The following is a 20,520-nucleotide window of genomic DNA, read 5'->3' as shown; positions in this document are numbered from 1 at the left end:
ATGTTCACCCAATCAATGGGTTTTCTTTTCATTTTGTTGGTGGTTTTCTTTGCTATGCAAAAACTTTTTAGTTTGATGTAGTCCCATTTGTTTATTTTTTCTGATTTATGTCTTGGTTATATGTGTATATTACCTCTTCCCTCAGTAATATACAAGCTTCCTAAGTACAGAGGCTAAGTTTTTAATTTCCCCTCCAGTAAATTTCCTTCTGATGATTTTAAGTAATAGTTAGAAATTAGGTTTAATTTGAATCTAGATGAATTAAAATAACAAACGAAGGTTTTATAACAAACTAATTTTAAAATATTTTTCAATATTCTAAATTTTTTACATTATAATAGAGAATAGTGTGAGTTGAGGAATATCTGAATATTAAACCCCGCATTGAGAGCATGTTTAAAAGCATGGCTTTGTTTCATATTTAAGGTAATAAGTCATCTATACTATCATCATACATGAGCATTATGGTATTTAGTGACTATTAGAAATGTCATTTAGAAAAAACATTTTGAAGAAAAAGAAACACTGTGAGATTAAATAATTTATTACCAGTGCTAAGATGAACACATACTTGATACTCCATTTTATGTGGAACTTTAAAAAAATAGTTTTAATACAGTATCAAAATTTACACAAGTATTTTGTCAAAAGACCAGTGTTCCTTGTATTAGCTTCTGCAGGCACAAAAACTTATTTTAAATGTGTCTTCAGAGTGTAGGAATACAACAATTTAGGGATGAAAGCTTTTCTAACAAGAGAAGGTGTAAATATAGCAAGCAATTTTCTTTTACAGAGTAGTAATATTTTAAAAATATAAAAAGAAAGATAGGCTTAAATGGTAACCCAATTATGATAATTAGAGAGATCAGTCTATAATAAATTAACTCATAAATATTTTCTGAAAGCAGAGGACTGGCTTTTATCACAATTTAAAAACTATAATAAAATCCCTTCACCAATGACAATTAATAAACTGTGTAATAAGCCCATTTAAAAACAACAATAGAGAGTATCTGCTATGAATCAAATATGAGTAATTTAGAAGAAGACTGGTAATTGTTGCATTCCTACTTTTATAACCTTAAACTACAGTAAAAACTTAGCATTCTGTCACAAGCCTCTTGCACATTCATACAGGAAACTATCATTGCATTTGAGTAAACACAAAATACCTATCATAGCATTTTCAGTACACACAGTCTAATATTATATATACCAAAATTTAGAAATAAACTAAGCAAAGCTAGCACACCTCTTTTTCAAACCTCAGGCAATCTGAACAAAGCTTTTAGCCTCAATGAAGGACATGCGCCAGTTTCATAAAACATTAGCTGCTGTTTTCATAAATGCAGTGCAATATTTTAAAGTTTACATGAAGTTTATTAAATATAACAGCATGTCTAGAAACTAAATTGTAGAAATTGACATCTCACAGCTGAAAACACTTAGAAAAGTTGTTTGCTTGTTCTTGAAATAGTTAATATTATCAATTGATACACTGGGTGACGATGGAGGATGACATGTCCCAAGAAGTGTCTTCATGAAAAATACATCAGGATTAAAAGAAATTTATTTTGAGCATTTGAAATAAATGGTACTCTCTGATAAGCACTCTACAAAGTCTTGCTACCAGCTGGTAAAGAGAATTTATGTAGTAGTGTAGCACCTCAAAAGTCAGAACAAAATCCCGGAAACCTAATCTTATCTTGCATCTAACTTATGCATCAGGAACTAGTATTTTGTTGACTAAAATATAAGAAATAGGTACTCAGAACTCTCAATCTTGGGAAGCTGGAAGATACCTACCTCTTCTTATCTTCAGTACAACATGGTAGAAAACTCCCACCATTAAATGCTTTGTTTCAACTCTATCAAAACCACCAAGGCTCTACTGTACTCTTCCAATCATGCGTGTTTCCCGATTATAATCTTAGATCTAAGGAGTCAAAAACGTTTTGTTCTAATGAAAATATTGGTACCAAAATGGTGACTTTCAAAGCTACCTTGTTTGAAATTGACTATTGTAGACATCAAAGCGAGAGACATAAAATACAGCTTTAGTTATACTAAAGGTTTTTAGAGGGAAAATATGTGCAATGTACAATCACTCCATGTTATTCCATGAGTTCAGGTTTGTGGAAATCCACTCTTCTTTTCTGTTATCTGTTTCTGGCAGTGGTGACCTCATGTTTGAAAGCATGTTTCTCACATTGGTCCTTTGTACTGGTTTCCAGACAAATGCTGCCTAATCCCAGGACACGAACCTGCAGCATCTCCAAGTTTCCTCCACACAACCTTTAAAAAAAAAAAAAAAGCAAGCATCTTAATTGTTCTCTTCCACAAAGAGATGTGTGTTTTTAAGGGAGATTTATGAGGGGGGCCAAGAGCAATGTGAAGACAAGAGACAAAATATCCACGTGAATGAGCTCAAACACAAATGAAATGTGGTGCAAGCTTCTAAATTACAAGACCTACCCAGCAGGTGGGACCACTAGGCTCTGCTGCTCAGGTCCAGCTGCACACTGTGCGCGTGGAGGACTCTGACACAGGAGCCCCACCCTCGGAGATGGCCCTGATGGAGGTGAGGCGCAGGCATTGTATCTTTAAAAGATCCTAATGTGATTCTAATGTGTAGTGAGAATTAAGAACCGCTAAGCAAAATCATCCTGATTCCTATATTATGCTTCTCTAACAAGGGATATCAAAGGAAATTGAGGAAGCTTTGATCTTGAGCTATTTAAGTCCTGAGCTGATAGCTTGAGGGCCACTAGTAAATTTCCCTGCAGAGTTGGGGCTTCAGTCGTGAATCTTAGCTACCAAACAGTATGATCTCTCAGATTACCAAAACAGAAAGCATCAAATGCGGGAAAAGATAAGAATACAGTCGAGAATCACTGAACTAGATACAATCACAATGTTAAAAATTGGACCATTTTAGAGGGACAGTAGTAAAGGCGAGATTAAGAATAAAATATAAGGTAAAACTACTGAATTCACCAATAAGATATTATTATGCTAACAGTAACTGGAAAACACACATATACACACAGTAACAATCATTAACCCTCCTAGAGTGTTTCACTGTAAAGATTATGTTCAGGTTGGTAAATTCCACAAAAATTTACATGGCTATAACATGAACACAAAACTAGTTGGTTCATTCATTATTTTATAGACTGTGTGTGTTTTTGTTTTGTGCTTCTTTTAAATAGAATAGATACTGCAGAGAAACCTGGTAAGAATAATACAGGGTTCTGTGTACTTTAATTTGTAAGCTGGTGCAACTATTATAGTCTCCAGGTTTTAGCAGACACTACTATGTGGCAGAAATGTCCTGTCATATTTGAAGAGAGTTGTAGTTATGGTCCTTAACTATTGGAAAGGAATGTAATAGCAACGGATGGCTCAAGCTGTACACAAGGGAGTTAAGAGAATCTCATTTTTTAATAAACTGACTGTGAAGAGATATAAACATCTAATCAGGAAGCCAAGGTAGCATCTCTTTCTAGCCCTTAAATTGTAAATATAATTGCATCTACCCAGCATGCTTTAAATCTGTGGTGTAGAAGTAGAAGATAAACGCAAAACCTCAAAGGATCATAGACCCAGAGCATTAGATGGTTACAAATCAAAATGCAACCCCTCTCCAGGTGCTCAGATGTAGACTGCAGCGGGCCAGGTGGTGAAAGGAAATGCAGAGCAGGAAGACTCTGAAATAAGCCAAGGATGCTAAGGGGACACAGAATAGAGACCCGCTAACTAAGAGAGCAGACCAGGTTGGTATCTGAGACTGTGGCCTAGATGACCTATCAAGTATTTCAGCTAGAAAATCTCAGGAATTTATAAGAGTCAAACAGAGAAACCTAAGATAAAACCATTAACACAAAAAGATAGATTCACTATTTATTTCTGTGGCACAGTTTGGGAAGGGAATGAAGCCCTTCGTGCTTACTAACCAGCATGATGTGCTGTGAATACCAGTCTTCTGTTGTATAGACGTCAACAGCTTATCTTCAGGGGGAGGCAAAGCTTCCATCAAGTTCTGAGTCTTACAACTGATCTCACATCACGAGAAGGCTTTATATGTCTGTGCCATTATTATAAAAGCACATCATTCCTCTAATAGGTTTCACAATCTTAGCTGGTCCCTAAGAAATTACTTATCCATGAAAACATTTTGCAAAAACATTTCTCTGTTCTCTAGTATTTGATTTGTGGTTTTGATGTTTTTATAATGGTGAAGCAAATATTTTAAGTCAACACTTTTTTCTCTTGGCTTTTAAGCAGTTTCCAAATATATGAGTGCTCATTGTCAGATTTGGGCTGGCTTGTATTTTATTTTTTTCAAATTCTGGCAATCAGATACAAAAGTGGACAGTTAGAAAGGTTTCCCAGAGAATGTTTAAAGGCAAACAAAGAAGGAAAGCTTCTGGCTTCAGGAAAATAGTTTCTATAGGGGAAAAACAATACCAGTGCATGGGGCCCTTTGGCCTATTTTTGGGAAAAGAGGCAAACTAAAAGATCTTTACAAACTAATCAAGGTACAATCCATGAGTAGGTCCCTTCTGTGATTAAGAAAAATTTCGTGATGTCTAGAAATCTTTCATCTAAAATTTTAAGAGGCAAAAAAAGAAATAATTCTGGCACCTCTGTACAGAATTTCTGGCATTAAGCACACTGGAGATGTAAGACGCATTACTTTTCATTCCCAAGGAAAGAAAATGGAAGTCCCCAGATTTGCCATACTTGGGAAAGTGGGGAGAGCTAGTCCTCAGAGGAGATGTGGGTAGACTCCTGCTCATTTAACTGTTCTGTAGATAACAATTTGAGCAAGTAACAAATTTCAGGATCTTCATTTCCTCAAACATAAAATGCAAGTGTGGTGTTCTTGCCCAGTAAGTGCTATCCAAATTGCCCATGGTCTGGGGTAAAACTCAGATCTCTGAATTATGAAGGAGCTCCACACACTGCTCTTTGGAGACCCACTGAGAGATGACCTCTGTGGCCCTCTCTACTGCTACAATTGCTAATGTCTGAACTTCCCCATTCCACAGTCAACAGATGAGAAACAACAGTCATTCCTAGGTGTGTGGCTTGAATTCTTAAATCTCTCTAAGGGAAATACTCTAATTGAAAACCTTAAGGACAGGCTGAAAAGCTACAGCAGGTAAACAGCGATGCAGTTAGGAAATCATGCCATCTAAAACTAATGACGCTTTGAAAACAGACAAAAACAGATATGCAGGAAAGAAAGAAAAATGACTTGGAAAGGGTTGCAAAAGAAAAACAGCCACAACACAAACAAGCAGGAAACTTAAAACTCTTTTCCCAGCACATATAAAATACCCATAGGACTTTGTAACTTTTACTCTATTCCAAGAAGACCTCAAAGAGGTAAGTGTCTGAGAATACCTGGTCCTACAGCTTAAGGGTATTTCTAAACAATTTTGATATCCTAATGGACAGAGAATATAAGGATAAAAGTACAATATATATGAAGCCAATTAAAATGAGTAATTAATATAACCTTCCATGATTTTTTGCTTTTAACAAATGTGTTCCTCTACAATATTCTATTTAGCTTTTTAATAAGCTTCACAATTATATTTTTGAATAAATGATATGTCCATGCATATTACTGAAAGAATAAAAATTTAGTCAGGGATTAATAACAAAATTCAAACCACATAATGATCACATAGGATATGCATCATGAAAATAGCATGTCAATCTTTTTTACTGTGTTCCTCTATGACTTCATAGATCGATTTTTGTGTCTGTCTCCTATTACTATATTCTGAGCTTGTCTGACACTGAAAGGTAAAGATACTACTTTGCATGACATGAAACACACATATCCACATGAAGAACCTAGCAGATATTACCTATTAAGATGGTGACTTTTTTCCCCCAAGTATAGTACAAATAAATCCAAAGGAATCTGTTTTTTCTTTATCGCAAATTTTAAACACTGATTTCTAAGGAACTTCTTAAAAGTATGAAACAGAAACCCATTTATTTTATAAAACTAGTAATACATTTTAGACAATAAATTTACTATTTAGAAACTTTCATAATTCTGGAGTATATTGGCTGATTATTGCTTACCTGAATGTTTTATAACATGATTATGTTAATACTAAAGATAAAAACAAGGGAAGTTGATTTTATTTTCACATAAATAATTAAGGCACTCGACCAGCATTTTAAAAGTAGATATTCATGAAGCAGTCACTAAGCTACGATGAGGCTTTCAACACAGAGTACACAACAAAGCACATTAAACTTACATTGCACATTTCTCTGACTATAGCTTTTTCTGTCTCACTAAGGTCATGTTCATACTCTTTACCCTGTTGACGATCTATAGTTTCCTGAACATCCAAGACCTGGATTTGTTGAAAAAGAAAAGCAAATTTCACATGGAAAAAAACTTGTTAGTTATAGAATAAAACCAGCAAGGAGCTCCACTTTGTAAAACCTTTAGTTTTCTCCATGTCTGCATATCAGAGTGGATACATACATGGCAAAATCTCTTAAAATAGTTCATTGCTGTGAAACCTATCTGGAATCAATTCTACTTGATTTCAAATGGCCATTAAAAGATCTATTGCATCACTAAGAGTCAACTGAATTTATTAATGTCTAAAATAATTAGATGCATTTAGTTAATTGGGTCATTAAGATAACCTGTCAGCAATTTAGAGTCCATAATTCTTGCTCATTGTAAAAATGAGCGATATAATTAATTATACACCAAACAATCCAAATGATATGTAGACATGGCCTATAGAAAAGATGACGAAAAAAGGTGATAGTGATGGTAAAACTGGTCAGAATCCAGGAATATGTACATAAGAACTTTTGTTAACATTAACACTACTGATCTCACAGTTCTTGCCTGGGCATTCTCAGGAATTGGCTAGGAAAGGACTATGGAGATGGGTCTTTGATATTAGCAATGAGAAACACTGACTCCTTATAGTGAAAATATTTGAGCAACACTTTAAATAGTTTTCATTGGAGGAAAGTATCTGGGGATGAGATGCTTTTAGATTCCATTTCTCTAAATTACCGCTAAATAGACTGAAAATAATAATCCTTTTAAAATGTCTGTAAAGTTTTCATGTCAATATTTCCTATAGTACAAAACTTGGGCTTTGAGTGCTGTTTGCTATTTTCCTTTGTCAGCTTATAAACCAAAGCATTAACTTAGCATAGAAAATAATAATGCTTTTCCTAAAAGTTCCTGTAGAATCCACCCTGACGTTGCTAACTCCTTGTCCTCTTGGTCAATGCTGATGACCACACCTAAAGGTGTCACCTGAGAATTAGCACCAATGAACAGTTGAGCCAAATAAATGACTTAAGCATGAAGTGGGACCTCCATGTCAAATTCATATATACTGAGACTACATTGATATTTATCAGAGTTCAATCCTGCAAAAAATAATCTAATTTACAAACTACTCTCTGGTTAACTCAAAACTTCTAGCCATTGTTACTATGTAGATAACATAGGATATGAGAGTTGTGAACGAAAGCCTGACCCACTTACTCAACTCGGATTAGTCAGTTCACATTCTTTACATACTGTTGACTATGCTCAGTGAATATTCATAAGAAACTTAAGAACTCTTGAAACAAGCTCATTTACTTACAAATTTGATTTATAATGCACCTCAGAGAAGTATACTTCAAATCAGTTAATTTCTACTAAATGAAGTGAAGCTCCAATTAATAGTTATCATGAATTTTAAAACGAGAAAAATGTGGTATTATTTTAAGTGAGCTAATTTCTCACACTGACTTCAAACACTTCCCCCAACCATGACCAGAGTTATTAAATCCTGGAGAATTATTTTTGAAATCTATCAGAAGAAACGAAACTGAGCCATTGCTGTAATTATTTCTTTCAGAACAGAAAAATCTTATGATATAAATCTGCTCTAGATTGGTGGCTTTTAAAAACAAAACATGTTGAGTGGTTACATTTTTTTACATTGAGATAGTGTTAAGATGCATGTCCCACAGGCTATGTTTGCACATAGTTCTGTTTCAGACAGTTAATTCATGGAAGCAAACACATTCTATATTCAAGAGCCTCCAGTTCGCCAATAAAGACACTTTAGTTGTTCAGTATTACCCATCTGCCAAGTGAGGACACTTATGTGTTCCGATTATAACAGAATATCTTCCTCTCTAGAGAGGAAATTTTATATGAAAATTAGAGAGTGAACTGAGAGAAAGTTGAAGAGCTCCTTGCCTGCCCCTCCTTCCAGGCGGCACCGAGAAGGTGGGGAGGACATCAGTGCCACCCACGGTGCTGATCTGGTCAAACTGCACGTGGCCTTTAAGAGGGCAGCAGGCGGAATCGGCCCCCAACCTGAAAAGGACCACGAGTCCCTTTGGGGAGTGTGTGCAGACACTAATACTACAGGATGGAAGCCACTCTCATTTTTTTCATCTCTAAAATGCTTTTCAGGTAGCCAGAGCCGGGCTCATGCTAAGGGAACAGCGCGTTTAACAGGCTGTCGTGCTGAGCACCATTCAGATGCTGTGGCAGAGCAAGTGTCCTCAGTAGACAGAGCAGCACCCACCAGACGGAGGGTGGCACCCCGCATGCTGTGGTGCCCTCGCGTCCCATGAATTCCTCGGTTGCTGCTTCCCGAGTTAGCCCAACCCAAACAGGAAAGGCCACGGGCGGGCCACTGGCAGGTTCTGAACCTTCCCTCCGCAGCTTCTGCTTGGGAGAAGCAAACTCATTTCATCTAGGGGACAGCAAAACCTAAGGAGGGAGCTAGCTCTGCTCAAACTAAATCATCCCCAAATCAAATTAATATTTTGAAGTTCCCATCTACTTATTTGCTTTATGCAGGGCAAGGGTGGCCCACTCAAAAGAATGCATCTTCAGCCTGTTGATAAATCATTCCGAATCCAAAACAGTTTTAGAAAAACTGTGAAACTCACGTGGCAGGCGCGGGACTGAAGCACTCTACCTGCTTCATGGCTCAGAGCGTTTCCTCGGGCTACATGCTAGGGATTGTAGATCACTTAAAGGGTGGTGTTTCATACTTGGAGGCTGATAAAACTTCAAGGAACTGTATCAATTTTAAGATGATTTTTATTGCCTGCATCTGCTTCTACTCAAGTATTTATATTGCTTATTTATTATTAACTTTACTTACGGTACTTATTATCAGTATTACTTATTGGAAAGCTCATTACTGGTAAAAGAAATTGAAATGATAAATTTTAGCCAAGTCTTTTTTTAACTCTGCAGAATTTGAAGTAAAAGCCAAAAAATAGCTTTATGAGCAAGAGCATATATCTGTTTTCTAATATTCTATAAAGGAACATTAACTAGAGTGTGAAGACCTAATTTGTATTTAGTGAAGGATGAAGTGGGTTTTGTTTGTTTCACTACTTTCTTTTAGTAAGTTGCACAATGTACTTTATAAAGAAAGAAAAATATGGCATATCTTCCTTACTTTGGCCAACTATTAACTCCCTATATTTGAAGACATCCGTGCTACAAACATTGCACATAAAATATCTATAACAGTATTTTACACATATGAATATACATGCACGTCAGACTTCAACTCGATGCAGATAATGGATCACATTACTCAAAACAAAATGGTAACACTAGAGAGTCAACCGTAAGTAAGCAAACCCATTGTTAGTTGAAAAAATCAAAATACTTCAAGAATTAAGATAAAGTTACACCATTAGGGGTCAAAAATAAAGTATATAAATAAAGTTAAAACAAGACTGAGGACTACTAGACTACAGCAAACAAGCCACAACACAACTGAATTTCTTGATAAACGGGTGTACACGGTTGGTTACCTTAAGAGAATGTACCACGGGTTCAGGCTGCTGAGAAGGTGTGGCATGTCCACTGAAGCTAGCTGGAGAGCTGGGTGAACTGTTATTCCCATCAGCCCCTGATGACAACCTAAAAGAACCCTTAGTAGAAAATCAACAACTTTGTTATTAAAACAAGAGTCGTTTATAACGGCAAAGATGTCATTCAATTTCACTGCCAAACGAGAATTAGCCATTTTTGTTAATTATTTTTCCGAGCCTGTCCTAAAATATTCTCAGCCTGTTAACTGGAACACACTTGCTGCTTGACCAGCAAGAAAAGCTAACCAAGAACCATCTCTATGCATGTCCAGATGTCATTCCTGTTTTACCAAAGAGAGCGATGCCCCCTATGGAATGGCCATTAAACATTTCAAGAATGATTTCTGAAACTTAAACTCAAGAGTAGGGAATTTGTGAGTTACTCCACAGCTGAGTTAAACATGCTCATTCAGCAAGACAAATGCCATATTCCATATGTCTCAGAAAATGCAGACACATCACATTCTTGCATTGGAGAAACTATCTCTTATAAAACGCTTCTTTGAGGGAGGACCTATAGTGGAACATATTCCAAAGAGATTTAACTAAATTCAGTATTTTCTGGTCCTTATAGATAAGAAAAACAAAATAGGTCAGATTACATATTCATAGTTTAGTGAGTTGCTGAGAATCAGAACCTGGCATGGTTAATTTGAACTGCGAGAGTCAGTCACCCATACAGGAACTGGGGGAAAATAAAAACTACTTTGTCTAGGGATTGCTTGGAGAAAGACTAAAGGATCAGGAAAGAAAAAGAGCAGCAGTTATCTAACCTCCCATACAAAGCAGTCTAGTGGGAATTTCCAAACCTGTTTATACTCAGAGGGCCTGAGAGATTTTAATTTCTGTCCATCAACAAACCTACAGATTTTTTTCATACCGAATAGATTAATAACTGCTCCATTTATCTTGATCCTGTGAATCTGTCCCCTGAGGAGGAGCATCGTGTGGTTTTGGACATTTCTTTCCCAGCATCTACAGGAGAGCTTCCATTGTGTACTGTCGAGATGGGAAGGAGAAGCTGACTGCAGCAACAGTTTTAGGTATGGGTTTTATGCAGACCATGCAATTTTAAAAAGAAATTGGCAATTCTCATCAGTTTTTACAAAAAATTATGATGTATGCAGTTTGGAATATGTTCTTTCTTCCCTGTCGCTGTCATTTCTCACGTCCTTGACGGCTGCCCTTGTCACCTCACAAACCAGAGGCCATGTTCTTGTCCTTGCTCAGAGTTATGGAAACAAAACAGGTCCTTCCCCAACCCTCACTAGCCAACAGGGAGAAGCAGCCATAGAATGTGGCATTTAGGTGACCTCTCCAGCTTCTGTCCTTCCTTGCTGCTAACGATTAAATTAATAGCAGGTGGACAACCAATTATAATAGCCCCACCCCCCTCTGGGTAAAATATTTATAAGATATGTTTTCCTGTATTTGTAATTCAGACCAAATCAGATGTAATAGTACCTGATACAAGTAATAAAAGGGAAACAATTTGAAGTTGGTTAACTGGACACGCCCTCCCTCCAACCCACCACCAAACTTTGGACATCCTTTCCCTTGGTAGAAATCAAATGTTTCCAAAACAAAGGAATTATAAAGGGAGCTCTAGTCCTATTCTCTTTCCCTACTATTACTACCCTCTGAACTCTTGTGAAAAGGCCTCTGAGGTTATGCAGAGTTCACATCAAACCTCTCATTCAGGGCCCACCCCTGCAGTTTGGGCTTTCTGCGGGCTAGAAATCTGTCTTGGCTGGCAGTTTCCTCCAGCTCTGGGCTACCCTCCTCCCAGTTCTTCCTTTCAAACCTTTCTCTGCCCAGTCCTTCGGTTTCAAAGGTTCTTTCCCAGACCTGGTAAAATGGAAGGAATGCCAATCCTAGCATGTTCGTGCTTGGGAATGGGACCTCTTCCAGGGCATTTTGGTTCAAGAAAATTTCTAAAATCAGTAAGTAGCTTCCCTAAACCAAATCCTCTGGACAATTTAGGATTGTCCTGTTCTACCCTTATCTATTCAGAAAAATAACAAATATTATTTAAGGAAACTTCTTTAATAAAAGAACAATAAAATAAAGGCTACACTAGGAACTACACAGTGTGGGGAATTTTATCATTGTGCGATTAAAGTCCTATTTCAAATTCACTTTGTGTGCCATGGACTAATAATCACAGGAAAGACCCAGATTCATGGTTTATGTGGTTTTTGTGAAGCCACAAAGGTAGCCAAATGCCTGGTAAAGTTGTACACCAGCAGGTGCTAAACAGTTTCCTAGGTTGTAACAGAATGAAGCACATCACTCTGCCACATCTCATTTAGTTACTATAAAATAAAAGGTTAGATTTCTATGTGCTTAGTTAGAATGAGACCAAAATTTGGAAAATTATCTAGGTTCAGTCGATATATAGTTGATTAACATGTTTTCACTGAAGTATTTTTTAAAATGTGCTACTAAGTGAGACAAATATTTCAATAAGATTAAGCCCCTTTCCATGGTAACTTGACTGGCTCGGGAGATGAGGGAAACCTAATGAAACGGGAAATGTGACTCCTGGTTGCAGGGAGGCTTGTTTCCAAGCCCCATGTGACCCCACAGCACAGGGCCGTCTCTGGGGCCAGCGGTCAGTCTGAAAGGGCGAGGAATATTCTGGGCTGGTCGAGAGGCGTCTGCCGGCGTCTGACAGTTCTTTTTCATGAAAGGTGCAGGCTACCTTTGTTCTCCAGCGTTTGGGGCCACTCAGCTTTCACCCTCCAGTTCAGGGGAAGAAAGAAACACGGGAGATGACTGTGCCCCCACTTCCCTCCCCAGATTTAGACACACAGCAACTTTCTTTCACGCGCACAGGCTCGCTCTCTACCCCCCGCAGACTGTTCCTCCGGCAGCACAAGCCACCCGGTTACGCACAAGCAAACCAGCGGCTGGCTGGTCTTCACTCACCGGGAGGGTGGGCAGGCATCGTCCTACTCCTCGGCACCCTTGCCACCACTGCAAGACCCGCCGGGCTCTGGGCCCCCAGCCTTTCTCCATATTTGAGCTGTTTCTAGTTGGAGGTTGCCTTCTATTCTGGGTGGCCTTATATTTGGAACAATATAGTACAATCACTCAGAAAAATACTGTTTCCCAAGACTCAAGAAAGCAGATAGAACAAGAAGCTTAATGAAATGCACCACAGTGACCACAATGGCAGGCGGAGCATGCACCTGTGAGCGGGGGGATTCAAACAAAAACAAACGCAAGTCTGTATTGGAGCTGAGACTGATGTTCATCTAAAAGTGGTAGATGATAATGCTGAAAGCAAAGAAAAAAACTGGAAGCTACTTAGATAACTTTTATTTTGTGGGTTTTACTTGTGAGAAATAGAGAAATACCGTCAATCTTCCAAGTATTTAAAGCAGTAGAACTTCAGAACTTAACAAATTGTTTACAATGCATTTGGGAGCATGATGCCCTTTTGTTAAGAAGCACAAGCTGGGTGGATGCACTCAAGAATGCTCAAAAGCTGACACTGTCTCAGATTCTCAACCAAATTTCTGCACTTTTAAAGAAATACAGGGTGGGGCAAAAGTAGGTTTACAGTTGTTCATACGGAAAATAATACAAGAATAAACTATTTCATATACTCAACTGTAAACCTGCTTTTGCCCCACCCTGTCTGTAGGAGCTAAGAGGTCACTGGTGCACCACAGTAACTGTGTTACACGGGACATATGCATAGTTATCAAAATGTCTATTAATCAAGTTGATCCCCAAACTTCTATACTAGTTGGAACTAGTGATACCACATAACCAAAATAAAAAGAAAATACAAAGAAAATTTTCCCCTAAATTTTAGTTTTTTCCATGGCCAAGCTCTAATTCTATTAAAATGATCAGAACCAAAATGAACTTATTTGAACATAATTTCCTCTCCCTAAAAACGCTTTGTTCTAAGGAATAATATAATATGAAAAATTCATAAAATAGTATCCAGATTCCAGTATCTACCTATTTAATTGTAGGAGACAGAAATGAGAACATAACTTTTGGTTGTTCATCACTCCACTTTCCTAAAAGCAGGTGCTCTCCTGTGAATACTCCTGGTCTAGTTTTCACTCTTCTAACTTTTGGAGGCTGAATTAAGAAAGAAAATGTCCTAAGTGAAGTAGAAATGAGGAGCAATGATGATCAGCAGTTGTTACTCACAGAACTCTTTCCTGAATCTATGAAATCAGTCCCAGTTATCTACTTAATAAGTCACACATATTCCTCACATACAACAGAGAGACTTAGATAGTTGCACTGGACCATAATGATCATTTCAACACAGCAACACTGATTTGAACATTGCTCTTATGTAACAATTTCATATGTCAGTGTCTTATTTTCACAATCAGAAGAATTAGACCCAGTAATTAATATGACTAATGGCTTAAAATTCACCTCCTACCCTAATTGGCATGGTTCAGTTTCTGAGATGATCCCTATGAGTAATGCATTTAAAAAAAAATTTTTTTACAAGCGAGTTCTATCTTCAGGATTTGGTTCTCTCCATGACTCCACATCCCTCTCTCCCTTAATGTGTTTCAGATTCAACAACCAGGTAAAGCATAATTTCTACTGTAATTCTTCCCTAATGTATAGTAAGATTAAATACCAATGCCTCTCCATTGTAACAAAATGTATCATAACCATGAAATCTAAGGTAGCATATATAACTATTTAGAAGCAGTTGGCAAGAGCAGCCATTTAGTTACTAAGTAGACAGTGTACAATATTTTCCCACTTCCAGAAAGCAGTTAAAATAGAAAATAATATGCTTTTTCAAAATCTTGTTAAAGGTTCTTTTAAAACATATGTAGACTGTATCATATTACTGATCTAACGGGGCAATATACATGGGCTAGATTTTTGTGGAAGAATAAAGTACTTGATGACATAACCATTTTAAAGGAAAAGGCGGTCTTTTAGAATCAGGATTATTGACTTTCTGCTCATATCGGCAACATAATTTTTGTTTCTTAATCCTGGTCTTGGAAAAAGTGTGTTCTGGACCAGTCATCATTTTTGACCTTCAAGTAAACTATATCTGAATGGTATTTATATACTAATGAAGGCTTAGCTCTTTGCTAGCTCTGCAGTTGTCAATCACACTTTTCTGAAGGCAGCTTCATAAAACACACTAAGCCTCCAGTAGCTAGGTGCTTGGAGTTGTTGCTGCCAACTCGGAGCTCAACGTGATGGAAACCCAGATCCTGCCCATCAGGTGGGAGAACTATTCCCAGATCCTGCCCATTAGGTGGGAGAACTATTCCCAGATCCTGCCCATCAGGTGGGAGAACTATTCCCAGGTCCTGCCCATCAGGTGGGAGAACTATTCCCAGATCCTGCCCATCAAGGGGGAGAACTATTCCCAGGTCCTGCCCATCAAGTGGGAGAACAATTCCAAACAACCTAAAGAAAGTCACTTTCTATTTTCTGAGTAATTTTGTTTTACTTGGCTTTGTTTTTCAAAATTCTACACTTATGGAAAAAAATACCTGAATAACCTTACCATTCCAATAGAAAGCTGAGTACTCATTAGCCACTTTCTACACAAGGTACATAAAGTAATCCACAAATTATTGCAGATGTCAGGACAGTCCATCCTAAATGCCAATAGCAAAGTAATGTTCTGCATCAAGACTGTGTGGGAGGTAAGGGCTCATTATAGAAATCCTGAATTCTAACGCTGTAAGGGACGGCCTGGGTCAGGAAACAAAAGCATCCCTTCCTGTCACTGAAGAAGATAAATATATTGGTTCCATTATCCCTTTTATCACATCATAGCTGGAAAATCTTCCATGAAAAGTAAGATTTAGGACATTTTTCTAGTATTGTCACTTCTTAAGAATTAAAGAGAAAAATGAAGCCATTCAATTTTTTAAAAGAAAATATATTACTTATAGTCTCAGAGTAAAATAATTACAATTCACAATATGAATTTTAAGAGAACTGGCAAGATGAAACTATTGTGAATAAGTTGTGTTCTGGCTATTTTTATGGTTATATTTTACTTATTGCTATTTTAGTAACATTTTAATTAACACTTTGGAAGTTTCCATTCTTTTGCCTCACATAAGTACACATTAAAAAAATCTTTAACAAGAATGAGAGAATACTGTTTTTACATTTTATTATATAAAATGCAGGCTTCCTGTTTCGACATAGATCAGACACAGTGCACTTGAAAGAAACTTTAGAGCCCAGCCCTCTTATCTATTATAGGAAGCCAACTATGGAAGTCTGAAAATTGATCGGCTAAAGTGGTTTCCTGTTAGTTAAAGATGTTTAATTTTTTATAGACGTTTAATTTTTTATAAGTCCTGAAGGTAGGTCAAACTACCATCCCTCATCAGAACACACGCCTAGCTTAGTAGAGAAGATGACTCCAGTGTTTCCTTATCATAGGGCAAGAGCAGATGGTATGTTTAATCTCATCAGGAAATTAATATTTTGTTCAGTTTTACCAGTCTGCATCCTGACATTTTGCAGAACTGCAGTGCCGCACAAATCAAAGATCAGAAGAGACTTTAAAGGTCACCTTGACAAACTTCTCACAAAAGAGTCCTGTAAATGGGCTTAGAAATGCTAAGAGACTCTGCTTTGCCGTAATAGAGAATATTTAGTTGATTGTATTCAAAGTTCTTTTTGACTTTTTTTCATTTAACTAAAGACTCTAAATCTATTCAATACTGATTTAAAACATGAAATCATTTCCTGGATTTATAGATATTCATTACTCATTAAGAAATATTTGCTCAGCACCTACAGGAGGTACTACCCCGAGGTTTGTTGTGAGAGGCACAGGAAGTTCAGCTCAGTGACTCCAGGGTCACGACGCCTGGGTTCAGATTCTTGACCGGACACTTCTGTGCAACTGCATGACCTCTCTGTGCCTCGGTTTCCTCACCTATAAAATGTGGTACAATCATACCCCCACTCTGTGAGCTAGGTTACTTATACGAAAAGAGCTCTTAAACCAGTGCCTGGCCCACATTAAGCGCTCTACAACAGTGATTTTCAACCTTTTTCATCTCATGGCACTTACTAATTACTAAAAGTCTGCTGCACACCAAAAATATATATTTTTTGAAGATCTGACCCAAAAGAAAAATAGGTATAATTTTGATTCATTCCCACCAGATGGCTACTGTTATGTTGGTTGTCATTTTTTTATTTGACAACCTAAGGGAAAAGAGGTCAGTGCCCCTGACTAAATAGTCAGGTGTTGCATGTTTTAAAAATTCTTACAGTACACTGGTTGAAAATCACTGCTCTCTAAGTATTCACTGTCATCATGAATGTTTTTGCTTTCTTTTCAACACATTTTGTAATTTGTTCATCAATTTATTTTCAGATGTTTATTATTTAGAGCAACAGCTCTCAACTCGGGGGGATGTGGCCGTCCAGGGGGGACACTTTTAGCTGTGAACACTGGGCGATTTCTATGGGCATTTAGTGGGTAGAGAAGCCAGGGACACTGCTGCACGTCTGGCAGTGCACAGGGCAGCCCGCCCAACAAAGACTTGCCCAGCCCCACTTGTCAGCAGTGCTGAAGTTGAGAAAGCCTGATTTACAGGAAAAACTACTTTGGAAAACTGCAAAACAACATTTCTGTTGACAGCTCTGTAGCAGATTTTGCAGATGAGGACACGTTGCCCGCACGACTTAGACCTCATAATGATTTTAAAGAAAACTCTCTAAGCTTCAGCCCTCAAGTGGTCTAAGTATCAAAACATCCATATTCCCACTTCCGAATAGGAATTTACTCTTCCTAACAAAAGGAATAGAATAAAAAATATCCAAAACATCCTACTGCAACAATGCTAGCAGAGCCAGAATACAAAATGGGCAGGTACAGGGCAGTGGCCCCGAGAACAAATTGCTCTGCGAGTGGAGAGATACAGCACGCTGCAGACCTCAAAAACCCAGGCACCGTCCCACAGAGAACGAAATTGGCAGGAGGTGGTTTGTGGAAATTACGGAAGAAAATAAAGCTTTCTTAGCAACACAATAGGTAAAGATTCTGCACTTAATTTTAAGCAGACACACTAGGAAAGAATAAAATTGCCAGGAAATAGCAATAAGGGATGAAACAGCACCCCGGTGCAGGGAGAGCATGTGTGACAGGCAGAGGCAAACCAGAACGACAGAAATCTGGATCAGAACAGGGACCGCTCTCTCCTTCACAGGTCGCTAGGGGTTGCAGTCTGTTTACATGCTTGTCTCCTCAGTAGATGGAAGATTCCTGAGAACATGTCTTAGTCGTAACAGCTCTCAATTACTAGGCTCCTGTTACATGTTAGGTCTCTCCTGAGCATGGTCAATTAAGAGATTATTAAGGCTCCCACTACATGTTAATACCTAGGGATCAATGGAGGGTGGGGGGGAACATCTATAATACTCTCAATAAAGATAAATTAAGACACTGTTGGCCTTGTGCTATTCTCAAGAGTTTACACTACATGATTTTTTTTTCTTTTTGTTTGGGCCCTAAAGTTCTTTTGTTCCTTCTGTTCTGGGAAGGATCAGAGGAGAAGTGTGCTAATATTAATAACTGATCCGGAAGAACCAGTGCACTCCAGGGGCACATCAGCTCTGCTCATTTGACTTTCTCTACTCCAGGCCCATAGCTGTGGCAGTGACAGGTATATAAAGTCTGCATCTATAACAATATCCCAAGGCTTTTGAAACTTGGGATTTTACAAAGGAGCCTAAGGAGTTTGTTGAAAATTACTGACAGCTCAGTTTGAAATACTATGAGTTATGCTATAAACGAAATACAATAGGGCTCCAGCTAAGTACAGTTATTTTATCAAGAGAATAGTCTATTTCCTGTTCTTTCTTCTTTGGGTTCCAGTGAGACTCTTCTGGATCCTGTGCTTTTCTTGCCCCATACTAATGTGACCCAGATGTCACCCTCTCAACTCTGGTTCTTGTTCATTCATATTCATAGTCTCTCTCTCTCATCCTGGAATAGGTGTCAAAAAACTTGCTTCGCTGATGGTTCTGCTGATGAGTGAGTCAGGATCACGTGAACTTTCTTTTTCATTGTTTAACAGATGGGTGTAGTCACCTTGACCCCTCCCCTTATGGGAGTTAACAAGACTCTTTTTCGTAGCTCAGTTTTAAGCCCTATCCCATTTTGCATAATATTATATATATCGTGGAGCTCCTCAAGGTCACTGCACTTGACTTACCATGTCTGTAGTCATGATGACTAGCATCCCATCTGCACACAGTAGCATAGCAGTTGCTCAATAAATGTATTAATGGAGTATCAACATCAGTGTGTAAGACTGGGACTTTTCCTCTATCTCAAAAATAGTTGTGTAAATGCTTTCTTTATGTGCCTATGTACTTGGTAATTAGTAGGTACTCGACTACTTGTCAGGTAACTAAAGCACACTTCTAGGGTGCTAAAATGGCCTGAAATGAGTGAAACTGACAGTTTTGTGATGAACCATATTTGGCAAGCTACGAAATTTAAACACAGACTAAATTCCCATCATTTTTACCCCCTCTCATTAGTCAGTTACTATTATTCTAGCAAAATAAATCTATTCTCAAAATCTTGAATCACTTCCATCTATTTCTAAAGCTACAATGAAGCTCATATATGTTAAAACAGTAACTCAAATGATCACTAGGGATGGTAGGAGACCAAAAGCAGAAATAGACTTTATCAATGGGGCATCCAAAGTATATGCTGAATCCCATCAAAATTGTTATGTAATAGCAAACATCAAGTGGTGAAAATAAAAATCATCAAAAGGGACAGTATCCTCAACTTCATTAATTACAGGCCAATCTATATGTTTCCAGGAGTTACTAGATAAGGAAACCAGATGGTAATATTTAATCACTCACTCCATTTATCATGCCAAATGATGGCTAAGATTGAGGTCTGTGGAGTCACAGTAGAGGGGGTAAGGAGCTTAAATTCAGAGAGCCTGGATTTTAGACAGTCGTCCTATTCCAGGAAACAGCAATTCAGAGGAACGTGAGCCTAGAATGTGCGGGCCAAGAGTAGCACAACTGAGGCTGACAGGAAAGGCAGGAGTCCGATCACAGAGACCCTCCTACAACATATGAAGGCTTTGAAATTAATTCTATACTGAGGCACAAGCTGTGACAAGACCTGATTTGTGCTTTATAGATCTCTCTAGTTATGTGGAGAATAATTTGGATGGGACAAGACTAGCTGGGATGAAGTCCAATTAGGATATTAACAAAGAAGTTCAAGTGAAAAATGATTACTCATTGCCTGCAATGGACAATAGCAGAAGGATATTGATGGATTAAAAGACAGGACCCTATGAGCCCTAATGTTTATTCAAATGTAGGCAATGAGGTTGAAAGAAGAATCCAGAATGGCTCTGAGCTTTCTGGCTAGGTACCAGCCAAACGGTCACTATTAACCAGGACAGGAAGTGCCAGGAAAAGTAATATATCTAACACTTTCATCAGATTCTAAAATCAAGATCAAAGAAGTAATTAACAATTTATGAAGCCCCAAATCATCCTTCTCACAGCTAACCATACAAATGGGTTTCTTCTGACATGTGAAATAAAAGAGTTTGCAAAATATTT

At 37.9% G+C, this 20,520-nt stretch overlaps 1 protein-coding gene across 7 annotated transcripts in view; it reads right to left on the bottom strand.

Annotated features, from left to right (window-relative positions):
- Nucleotides 1-398: 398 nt before the first annotated feature.
- The window catches only part of CCDC85A (coiled-coil domain containing 85A), a 147,466-nt gene continuing 127,344 nt past the window's right edge, over nt 399-20,520 (bottom strand). The window contains exons 4-7 of one of the 7 annotated variants that reach the window (XM_081155942.1): nt 12,847-12,981; nt 9,856-9,975; nt 6,291-6,389; nt 530-2,295 (exon numbers count right to left, since the gene is read on the bottom strand). In XM_081155942.1, the coding sequence (XP_081012068.1) occupies nt 2,206-2,295; nt 6,291-6,389; nt 9,856-9,975; nt 12,847-12,981 (444 nt within the window). In that variant the 3' untranslated portion in view covers nt 530-2,205. Of the gene's footprint in view, nt 2,296-6,290; nt 6,390-9,855; nt 9,976-12,846; nt 12,982-20,520 lie in introns of all 7 variants that reach the window. The other 6 variants (XM_081155944.1, XM_081155943.1, XM_081155946.1 and 3 more) reach the window with 6 other exon arrangements.

The sequence above is a fragment of the Miniopterus schreibersii genome (assembly GCF_964146895.1).
Source record: "Miniopterus schreibersii genome assembly, chromosome: 13".
Taxonomy (NCBI): Eukaryota; Metazoa; Chordata; class Mammalia; order Chiroptera; family Miniopteridae; genus Miniopterus; species Miniopterus schreibersii.
Note: the sequence above shows the minus strand (reverse complement) of the source record. Positions and strands in the feature narration are given on the sequence as shown.